Consider the following 12554-nt stretch of genomic DNA (forward strand, 5'->3'; position numbering starts at 1 on the left):
AGGCTAAGGCCAAAGTGGTTATACCACTCACTGATGATCAATTTCCATATTTGGAACATGTTGCTGATCTGCTCAACACACCTTCTAAAGGAAGCAGCAGTTCCCAGCAAAAACAATAGAAACCAACCATGAAAGAGGTTCTTGAACAAGAAACTCCATGGATACCTAATCAAAGGTATATTCAAACAGTACTGATACTGGATTCTCAAGATGAGCAATGGATGCCAGATCCTTGGGAAGTAAAATCCAGATATTTCCAAACTCAACAATATGCTGCACCGGATGGTCGTCATAGATATATCTATGAAGCCATTCTTACTGAAACTTCCTCTGTGGAGATCAACCACACGAAGCAATTTCCGAATTCCAAAGATAGTCCTCTTACTTATAGTAAAGCTATCTTTAAGAGGCTTATACGGCCTAGTGACTGGGGATTAAATCCCAATTTGCCAAGGAAAATATCCTATGGTCACAGTTATAATTATTGGGATTATATCTCAGCTTGGACATATTCGTTCTTTTATCAAAATCCGAAGCATAAGCATTCTTGGTTCTTCAAGATATGCCCTCAATCAGTTAAGGCTGATTTCCCCAACTGGGTTATACCCTGGTGGGCTATATTTGGCCCTGATCTGGATATGTTGCCCGAATCTATCAGCCAATTATACTTACCATGGCAACAATTTCATCCTCAATTACGGGGGCAGGATAATATTCCTGTAGGGAAATCCACCCTATTGTTCTTTACTGAATTTGGAATCCCTTGGATTTGGAAATAGGATTTCCAATGTGGTTACCACTGATAAGTTACCAGTCCTCTAGAGGATCTTTTATTACCGATGGTGGTCAGGCATTACTCAAGAACCTATCCAAGCCCTCCTCCATCAGATCAGAAAGAAAACACTGGAATACATGGATAAGATTCCAAAGTTAACTATTCCAGAACCCGAAATCTTTAACCCATTTGAACTTGTTAAAGATATGATCAGAAAACAACAACCATTAATTACCGAAGCTGATTTAATGGTTAAATGCATGGATTTTATGAGGACCAAATTTGTTAAATCCTTTGATTCCTCCACTCCTACAGTACGAGATGATGCATCCATGGTGTCAATCTCTAGCCAGACCAGTCAAGACGGTAATCAGTTTTCCTGTCTAGCCGGTTATGCACAAGATCCCAATGAAGATCTTATTTCTGAAGATGAGCCTACAGTAGTAGACTATTGGGACTCTCTCACCAGTCACTTGATGGACAAGATGAATCCACCCAAAAAGTAAAGATTCCTCTTATCCTGCCGACAGAAGCAGCCAAAGAACTTTTCCCAAAAGTTTTTGGTTCCACAGTATTTCCTTCATCAGATATCTACTTTCTATCCGATAAGGAGACAGAACTTCGTGGTGGGCCGACCGACTGCAATATTTCAGCACACGATCCCATGCACTATGCGGACTTCAAACTGATAATTTCAAGTCCATTTTATGTATAAATAGAGGGCAAAGTTTCCCATCAATGTATCTTTCAATTTCCTTTTCTCTCTTTTGTAATATTTCTCTGTATTAGCTTGGAAGTTTAATAAAGAAAGTTTTCTGTAAGTCTGTTTAACTCTTGTTTAAATCTTGTTATTTAATCTTATATTATTAATCGTTTAGTATCATTATTATCGATCCTGCACACACATATATTATTTGGTAAGTTATTATCTTCCCGTGACCTTCAGAGGCACATGCATAAATATAAGTACATCCATATAGGTCAGGAATCCTTAAAGGATGGTGGAATAATGTTCTCACTGACATTCAGATAAAAATAGGAGTTGAAAATAAATTTTGAAAAGTTGACGCGTTTTAATGTTGGTTCAACTTCTCAAATGTGGAAAAAAAAAAAAAAAAAAAATGTCAAGTAGAAGATGCTCTCTAGGACTAAAGTTTTTCCACCTAGTACAGCAGGACTTGTTAGTCTTTGACTTTTTGGGCGAGATAGTCTAAATTCGTTACGCATTCACACGCACTATATTACGTACGTTTTGATAGTAGTTCCTTTAAGTACATAATCTTGAAAAATTAAAATCTCAAGAAGGACTAAACTTGGTTACAAGAGAGCCCATTGACAACACACGTTAGGGACAGGAAGATCGTCATACAGAAAGACAATATATAATCCCGTTTTACGTTGCTGTTATAATAAAAAAAATGTTTTTGTCAATAAAAGTTGTAAGAAAATTATTATTAGTAAAAAAAAAAAAATATTATGTATTTGGTGATACATTATATAAAATACTCTTTACAATTAAATTAATTTAAAATAAAAGTATTTTAAAAATTAAAAAACAATAATGTACAGAATAATGGCTTTTTCATTTCTTGATTGGTTATTTATTGTGTAGTTAGGAAGAAAAATATGAGGACACAAATGGAAGTTGGAGAAGCAGAAGCTACTTGGAAGCTGTTGTGTGTGCTTGTGTGTGCATGGAAAGAATGCATGTTAATAGGGGACAGTTCAACACGCTATACAGTCAAAAGTTTGATGCGCATGTGTTGTATGTGAAAAAACGCTTAAACATCTAGAGAAAGTGGAGATTTATTTATTTATTTTTTGAATGGTAGAACAAACACAAGCACCCACCAAACTCCAACCCCTCTACTCTTCAAGTTATACGGCTAAGTCAAATATTTAATATTAAAAAGACGAAACCACCCTCCCCTACTCTTTAAATATAATGATATACCCACTCTTTAATAAAGAAATATTATTAATAATATATATTTAATATAAAAAAGTCCCCTGTTAAGCAAGAGTCTTAATTAAGAGTTATGGATGCGTGTAGATGATATACATATATAGGGAATGGTAATTATCTATGCTACTATATAAATGTCGATTTAACTTTTATATATATATATATATTTTTAATAAATGATTAATAACAAATTTATTAATTTTTAGTAGTGTATTTTCTTTTAGTTTTTTATTGCCTATTATTTATTAAATTTTATTTTCATAAAATTTTTTATATGTATTTGTTTATTAGTCTATTATACTTTCTATTTTTAAAAGTATAGTGAAACGAGTGTCCAGTTAACACCAACAAGCCGTCATTGCACCCTTTTGAGTTGCAGGCAAATTACAAGAGCAGTCTCTTATTGTACCATAAGTTTGTTATTTACAGAGGATGGTAAATTACGAGACTGTCCACATAATCAGTTAACAATTAGTTTGTAAAGATGCATGTGTCGCGTGACCAAATGCGGTGACCAACTCCAATGGGAAGGCCCTAATGCACAATGCAAATGGTAAAAACTCTGGCCTCATATTTTTTAGGTTGAAAGTTGGTGTATGTGAGATGAGAAATTGCATAATAGATTATGGATTATTCTAAAAGACGCGAAATTATTATTATTCAAAAAAAAAAAAAAAACACTAACAAATATAAGATTTAGTTTAAAGATATTTGTTTTGCATAAACTCGACATCTTGATGGTATGACAACCATGTCCCTGGAGGGTTCAAGTACCAAAAGTGAAAAATCGCGTATATTCATAACTTATTTACAATCTGGAAAGCACGGATATAAACATGAAACTTGAGTACGTATAGCATAATAAGGATGCGGCAATACATGAAATTTAAAAAGAAAAAATAAGATATGAATACAATAGAGATACATCAAATATATATACACACACATTTTTATAGATATGAATAATAATTTTTGCTCATTTTATCCATATAAACATGAATGAAATTTTACTAATTTGAAGCTTAGAACTTGATGTTAGTAATTTTCTATTTTAAAATTTAATAATATTTTTTATAATTACCCTATAAATATATTTTAATTGCATTGAATCTCATTGTTTTAAAAAATGAATTAAAATTCCCGTCGTATCAAGAAATACCTTGAATATGTCTTTTTGTCGTGTCTCACTGTCTAGGCAATGTCTAAAATATTCAAATTAATGGCACTCCTAACCATGTCCGACATGGATTTAGACCATATTCCACGTGTGTCCAATATAATTAAGACATCCCTAAGGACAAGTATATGCTTCCTAGCTTAAAAAATAATTGTGGAAGCATAACCATATTTGAACTCTCTTTTTTATCTATGCACTTCACTTCTAAAGTGAAATGAAATTAGTGTCTTTAACTCATAAATAAAATTAAGAAGTATTACGGACAATTTTGTTCTTAAGAAAAAAGGGAAAAAGAAAAGAAAAGAAAAAAGAATGTAATTATTAAAAAGAGGAGAAAAAAGAATTTATTTACTAAAAAAGAAAGTCATAACATCACTCCAAAGTCATTGTTCTTCATTTGACTTCTGCAATGTGGAACTCGATCAAGTCTTAATTAAAGGATACGGGTCAAACTAGCTCATTTGTACCCACCAGTACTTCGAGGTTTAAAACAAAACAAAAGTTATTTTCCTTGGATTTGAAAATCAAAACACCAAATTCTACAAAAGGAAGAGACGTAGAAGTACTACTGAGGAATGCAGATGAAAGTGAGATATCAGTAAACGAATGCCGTCATAACATGAGAAACACATTCTTTAGTACACCCTATATATAGTAAAGTTCATCTCATGTTAGTAAAGTTCATCTTACCTTATTACACCCTTATAAGTAACCTGTTTTTGAAAAAACAACCCTTAAGACATCTCTTCTTTTCAACCCCACCATGACCCCAAACTTTGATGAACATCGTTGGGTCATTCAAATCCGTCGAATCCTAGATGAAGAGCTTGAAGAGGACACTGAAATCCCAGTGAGCATCTTCAACGTGCCCAAAATCCTAATGGCTACTGATCCAGATTCATATATTCCACAAGAAGTTGCGCTAGGTCCATACCATCATTCGCGTCCCGAGCTTTACGAGACGGAGAGATGCAAGCTTGCTGCAGCTAAAAGAATGCAAAAAAAGCTCCATAGCATCAACTTCCACTCTCTAGTTGACCAGTTGACACAGCTCGAGTTGAGGATTCGAGCTTCCTATCACAAATACCTAGATTTCAATGGTGAAACCTTAACCTGGATGATCGCAATTGATGCATCATTCTTGCTTGAGTTCCTACAAATCTATGCTCTCAAACAAGGTAAGACTCTAACAAGAGAATATTCTAGGATTTCCCATTTGGTCGATATTGCAGGTAGAAAGTCTGGCCATAATGCCATTCTACGTGACATGGTAATGTTGGAGAATCAAATTCCACTCTTCGTATTAAGGAAGATGTTAGAATTCCAATTCTCATCGTTGGAATTATCGGATGATATGTTACATTCCATGTTAACGGGATTGTGCAAGGAGGTTTCTCCCTTTAAGATGATAAAGGTGTTACCAAATCTTCAAGTCTCCAAGCATGCTCACGTGCTGGACTTTTTGTACCATGGGATAGTGACCAAATGGGAAGATAATTTTGATCAATCATCCCAAGTAACATATGATCAAGTTGATCAGGATCAGAATGAAGTCAAGGAAGGAGAAGAACAATCCTCTGCCAATTCAAGCTATGTTAAACAACTCCTTGTTATGATTTGGGAGGTCCTTCCAAATTTTAATAAAGGACCATTTCTAGTGATACAAAAATTGCCTTGGGGTATCATCTCAAACCTTCCACCATTTAGAGTGTTGAAACAAAAGATTGAATTGTCATTCTCTTCCCAAGATATAGAACAAGGCAGTCTCCAAAATGAGAATGCTTCTAACTCGAATACTAACTGTGACAAGCCTCCAATGGCTGTGGAAATCGAAATCCCTTCAGTCACCAATCTCTCCAAAGCCGGTGTCCGTTTCTTACCCACTGAGGGTGGCATCTCAAACATTAGTTTCGATGTTAGAACAAATACATTGTACCTCCCTCCGGTCAGCTTAGACGTGAACACTGAGGTCATCATGAGAAACTTAGTAGCATATGAAGCATGCAATGCATCGGGGCCATTGGTTTTCACTCGTTACACTGAATTAATGAATGGGATTGTTGATGATGAAGAGGATGCAAAGCTGCTCAGAGAAAAAGGGATTATTTTGAACCATTTGAAGAGTGATAAAGAGGTGACCAATCTGTGGAATGGGATGACCAAGTCTATTAGGTTAACCAAAGTATCACTCTTAGATAAAGTGATCGAAGACGTCAACAAGTATTACCATGGAAGGTGGAATGTCAAAGTCGGAAAATTCATGAAGATTTATGTGTTTGGCTCATGGCAGTTTCTCACATTTCTGGCCACTATTTTTCTCCTTTTGTTGATGAGCTTACAAGCGTTTTGCTCTGTCTATTCTTGTGCCCGCATATTTGAAGTCAAAACCAGTTAGTGATTTTGTGTAATTTGTACTTCTATCATGACCGATGTTATTCATGATTAATTTTTCTATCATGAATTCATTCTCTGTCTTCTCACTCAAAATTAATAAAAGTGGTTTTCTGCCTTTTCATATCTTTCCTATATATATGTGGTGGTGGTGATATATATTGGAATTGTCTTATTGAAATAGATTTTTTGGATTTTAGATCGGATCTATATAATGAATTGCTGAAACAACGATATAATTTAGTTGTCACATAAACGATATGAAATTATTGCACAAGTGATGTCATTTACCAAATCAAATACCTGTAACTTTTCAAGGTAAAGATTCAAAAGATTTCACTATGCAGGATTAGAAGTTTTACTTTCTCTTAAAACCAATTGGTGCTAAAGAGGACTTCAACTTTGTACTTAAACATTGTGTTTGTGGCGGTCAGTCCATTGAGGACTTTGATACCACTTTTGAACTTCCACCATTTCTCCTAAAAGCAATTGGTGTAAGGGAGGGATTTAGTTTTGTATTTAAACCTTGCGTTAGTTTAGTTTTGTATTTAGTTTTGGTGGACTTTGCGCCACCTTACCAACAAGAAGTATCCAAAAAATAAAAAAAATTGAAAAAAGAAAGAAAAGTAGTTTAGTGAGAAGAAAAACTAGAAAGGTACTTCAGTAAAAAGAAAAATTAAACATACATGTTTTTTTCTTAGAATATTAGGAGGAGGGGACTCGAACATGAATACGCATGTTCGAGAGTCGGCACTCTACCAACTAGGTGTAACGGGTGAGCGCTTACCCTATCTAAAAAATCAAACTGTTGGGTAGTGCTGCATACTCACCCATTTATACTCAATTACTCTCCCATCTGGATTCGATGTGGAATAACTATTCCCTTATAACACTAGGCCACTAAGTAATACCCATATGGAACATCTAATTAGACACTCTCATGGACTGGAGGTCATAACTGGGACTTCTCATTTTTTTTTTTTCTTATACTCAATCGATACCCATGCCACTAATCTTTTCATCAAACTAATAATGTTATTGTGAAGAAAAATAACTAAAAAATTAATCAATTAACCTAACGTATTTTAAGACATTTGATGAGGTATCATAAAATATAGGACAGGAAAAAGTCCATTAGAAGATCTTAATTCAACCATGTGTACAACGAAACACTTCTATATTGGCAGCGGTTTTTTGTGACAGTCACTGAACCCGCTGCTAATAATATGATTGCCGTGCATTATTCCAAGCTTCAAAAATAAAAATAAAAATAAAAATAAAAAGGCTAAAAAGTGTAACATATAGCAATAGGAGTTCATGTGTCGGTACAATGCCAAAGAATTTAGGGGAAATTCTATTTTTGGATGCAAGGAAGATAAATATGAAAAACAGTACATACCCATATTGGGTCAAAAGATACAAGGTGGCCCGTTGAAACTTGTACAAGGTAGGCCTATACAAGTAGGCCTTACAACTGAGATTGCAAAACAGAGCCAAAGGCTAACACATTCCGGTGCGCTCAGTTGACCACCACTGCTTGAGCATCGACAAAGGTGACCAAAGTTTTGTCAATCCGGTGGCATCGGTGGAAGCCAAATGAAAGATCCAGGAAGCTCCCATTCGAAAGTAATATGTCTAGTATTGCACGAGTCATTTGAGACAGAGGCAAGAAAACTTTTGTCTAACAACAGTGAGAATTCGATTGAGTAAGACATTGGCAGAAAGTGAGGAACCTTTGAAATATCTTCGATTGCATTCCATCCAAATGTTGTGTACTAGTGTTGTAAGACATAGCTTATGAACTCCATGATGAAGGTCTAGTGTAGCAGGCACAACGTGCTTGTAAAAAGTTCCACAAGGGCGAGATAAACGAGCAATGAAAGAATAGATGATCACGTGTTTCCGGACTAGTTGAGTATTGTATTTCAATGGGCTACTGGCTTGAGATTGTAGGTTAGTAATTTGTGCAAAATAGATACCCATAATATGAAGTTATGCTTTGGAATTCCATTTGTGAAGCATGAGAGATGAGTTCGAGGGAGTATGGCGGTAGGGTATAAGGCTGTGATTGTATGGGATATTGAATATGTCCTGTTGGGGGATGGTAACCATTTGACCATGTCATGATGGTTTGGTCTGGGTAATGGTAGAACATTGAGGTTGAGAAACTGTGGGATAATGGCAGTGATAGAAGATGAGAGTGTCCATGAAGATCCAATGAAAACCTTCGTCCTGAGATCAACATGAGTGTTCTGAATTTGTGCAGGGGTAATGTGATGCTATAGAGGGCCAATAGAACACCGGTTGTCAATCCAGAAATTAGTAATGTGGCCATTACTAATTTCTATCTTGACAAAGGGTTTGATGGTAGGTCTTGTGAGTTGTACGCAGCGGAATGTATTTAGGAAAGTTTTAGGTTTTGGAAAACAGATTTGTGTCGTTATCAACTTAACTTATTCTAGCAATTAAACAGTTAATCACATGCAGATAAAATAAAGCAAAGTATAAAATTAGAGATGACACCAGGATTTTAGCGAGGAAACCCCAGTTGATAAAATACGTTAATTGTTATGGGAAAAATCTCGTGGACTTGTGCAGTCCAAGGTAAACCAATCCACTATGCTTGGAATAAAGTATACCGAACTTTGACTCTGGCTCACACCCTATCGTTCTACACCACACCAACTGCTGATGATCCTCTGGCTTTGCGACTCTCCGTCCAACAACAACTTGACCTCAGGCTTACACTTGATATTTGTAGAAGAGTAGTAGGTAGATCAGACAGCACTCCGCGAATGCTCCAACCCTTCCAAAGTGTGATTGCGTATACTTCTGTTCTTTAATCGTCTGAATGATGTAGAAGAAGATCTGTTTCGTTTGATCGTTATAGATGCAACTGTATGATCACGATCAGGATTCGAACTCCATAACTTTAACCTCACTAGGTGAATATGTGTATGTTCTAGGAAGACTACAGAAAAATCAACTTTGATTTTCTGAGAGAAAAAAACTTCCTAAAGCTTTTAATGATAATGAATATGTATAACAAAAGACGTTCTTCCCCAAAGAAACCAATGTATGTGACATGGTTTATATAGATGTTTGCAAAGTCCTATTCCTTCTGAAAATAAAGGAAATTTCGTGCATAAGATTTGGAAGGAAGGTTGGATAAAAAAGGAAACAATTAGAATAAGAAACTGAAAGTTCTAATGCTGTCAGGACTCTTGCTACCGATTCCCAAATTTGCTACTGGTTCAAGATGGACTTCTTCTACCGGTTCCCAAAATTTGCTACCGGTTCAAGAAGGTCAGAAGCCTTTCCGACGTACTTATGCTACTAGATCCCATTTCTCCTATCGGTTCCCACTAAACAGAATCCAACTGAAACTTGAATTTTTTGTATTTTGGTAATTCTGAATATATGCCATATAGGTAATTGTGTCCTAAGTGGGAAACGATATCCTAATGTATTGTTCTTTCCTTTTCGATGATCAACAGTACTTTCCTCTTCTGTTCAACCTCTGAATTCCACAGTCGATGTCAAGTCTGATATGGTAACTGAAATTACAACTCGACTAGGACTTGTTTTGTTACCGAAATATGCCAATTTACAAAAATATCTCACAATCTCCCCCTTTGGCAATTTCGTAACAAAACCCTAAAAACAATTTATAATCTAACCAAAGCAGAAAAATAAATTACAATTCTTTAAGGAAACATAGAATTTGTGTATCTCTGTTCTCTTCTGCTATTGGACAAAATTTGGCATTCCAACCAAATGTTGTATATTAGTGTTGTAAGACATAGCTTACGAACTGTGTTCCTAGGATCATTTTTGTCTATCCAAATTTGGCATGCCCAAGTGATAAACTCTCTCCATGATGAAAGTCGAGTGTAGCAGGCACAACGTGCTTGTAAAAAGTTCCACAAGGGTGAGATAAACGATCAACGAAAGAATAGATGATCACGTGTTTCCGGATTTGTTGAGCAAAGGCTACATGGTTTTAGAGTATTCCAATGGGCTACTGGCTTGAGATTATAGGTCGGTAATTTGTGCAAAATCGATACCTATAATATGAAGTTATGCTTGGGAATTTCATTTGTGAAGCATGAGAGATGAGTCCAAGGGAGTATGGTGGTAAGGGATAAGGTAGTGACTTTAATGGTAGAACATTGAGGTTAAGAAACTGTGCGATAATGGCAGTGATAGCAGATGAGAGTGTCCATGAAGATCCAATGAAAACCTTTGTGCTGAGATCAACATGAGTGTTATGAATTTGTGCAGGAGTAATGTGATGCTATGGAGGGCCAAAAGAACACTGATTGTCAATCCAGAAATTAGTATTATGGCCATTACCAATTTCTATTTTGACAAAGGGTTTGATGGCAGGTCTAAGCTACAAAATTTTCTCCAGGTCCAAGAGCAAGGTTGTGGAATCTTTAAAGTCTAGACATATCTATCCTTGGTGAGATGTTTCATGATAGCAACATTATTCCAGGTTTGTAAATGAGGAATACCTAGATCCCCAGCTGAAATGGGCCTACACATATTATTCTAAGTAACTCTGGCACCACTTTTTTTGAGTTTTTGGCTAGTCCATAATAATTTTCTAAGAATGTAGTTGATTTCATTCAATGTACTACTGATAGGAATGATGAGCTTGGTAGCCCAGAACATGAGCATATTGCAAAGAACTGACTTTATAAGTTGGACTCTTTCTGTAAATGAGAGAAATCTGCTTGTCCAGTTGCTGATTCTTTTTGTAATTTTCTCAATGAGTATTTTGTAGTCCAATAATTTGAGTCTTGTTGAAATAAGAGGCACTCCAAGGTATCTAATGGGCAGAGCTCCCTTTTGAATCCCAAGAGTGTTCAATATGGTAGCCTCTAGAGAAGTGGTAACACCAGAAAAAAAATATTACTCATCGTGTGATTGATAGGAAATTCCTGACAACCAGCTGAAAAAAGCAAGAGCTTGTTTGATAACCTGCACTAAAATAATGTTAGCATGTGAAAATATAAGAAGATCATCAGCAAATATTAGGTGTGACAGAGCTGGATTAAAACAGCTCCAGTGATACTTGAAACTAGGGGTTGGATGAAATCATCAGCTAATAAAGAGGGTAGAGAAACCCAATAATGTGAGACAGTCCAAAAAGAAGGGCCATAAGACAGAATCAAATGCTTTCCTAAGATCTACTTTGATGGCACTGATGGGTAGTGTGGAGTCTGATAGATACTGTACACCAAAACCGAACTTATTTAGAGGGTATTTTGGTTATTTCCGCACTTGTTATGTTGCCCTAGTACGAGGGTATTTGTTCATTCTAAACTCTCTGTATCTGCAGCCGTTTTTTATCATCATTTTGAAATCCCTACAACCCTTGGATATAACCCTGAATTTTCGGTGAACCATGTAAAATCTGTGTGTGTTCTTGTTGTGTGTGTGTTTGATCTATTTCTTGTGTTTTTCTATTTAATTTCGCAACAACTGGTATCAGAGCCATTAGGTTCGAATGGGAGCGATGGGTACAAAAGAAGGAAATATCAAGATCGACAAGTTCAATGGTGCAGATTTTGGGTTCTGGAAGATGTAGATTGAGGAGTATCTGTATCAGAAGAAGTTGTATCAGCCTCTTTCTAGAGAGAAACCAGAAGAGATGAAGGATGATGATTGGGCTCTTCTTGATCGGTAGGCACTAGGGGTCATTCGATTGACACTGTCACGTAACGTTGCCTTCAACATAGCAAAGGAGACGACAACAACAGGTTTGATGACTGTCCTATCAAATATGTATGAGAAACCCACTGCGTCTAACAAAGTATATTTGATACGACGATTATTCAACCTAAGAATGTCAGAAGGCACTTCAGTGACTGACCATCTGAACGAGTTTAACATTGTTACGACTCAGTTAAGCTCTGTAAAGACTGAGTTTGATGATGAGATTAAGGCACTGCTTCTTTTATCCTCTTTACCAGAAAGCTAGAACGGTACTGTTACAATAGTGAGTAGTTCTTCAGGAAAAAGGAAATTGAAGTTTGATGATGTTCGGGGACTTGATCCTCAGAGAAGATATTCACAGAAGGGAAACAGGGGAATTATCTGGATCTATTTTCAATACCAAGGGCAGAGGAAGAACTTCTGAAAGATCAGACTCGGATCATAGTAAATCCAAATCCAAAAACAAAAGCAAGTCGAAAATTAGAATCTACTGGAATTGTGGAAAGAAGGGGCATTTAAGG

The 12554-nt window shown here is 36.0% G+C and overlaps 1 protein-coding gene across 1 annotated transcript; it reads left to right on the forward strand.

Annotated features, from left to right (window-relative positions):
* Positions 1-4621: 4621 nt before the first annotated feature.
* On the forward strand, positions 4622-6412 carry LOC132285831 (putative UPF0481 protein At3g02645). The gene has a single exon (XM_059788059.1). The coding sequence runs from the start codon at positions 4682-4684 to the stop codon at positions 6311-6313; it is 1632 nt and encodes a 543-aa protein (XP_059644042.1). The 5' UTR covers positions 4622-4681; the 3' UTR covers positions 6314-6412.
* The last annotated feature ends 6142 nt before the right edge of the window (positions 6413-12554 follow it).

This window comes from Cornus florida, unplaced genomic scaffold, assembly GCF_030987335.1.
Source record: "Cornus florida cultivar Cherokee Brave unplaced genomic scaffold, ASM3098733v1 CherokeeBrave_3.0.0_Hap2_Chr11, whole genome shotgun sequence".
Classification (NCBI taxonomy): Eukaryota; Viridiplantae; Streptophyta; class Magnoliopsida; order Cornales; family Cornaceae; genus Cornus; species Cornus florida.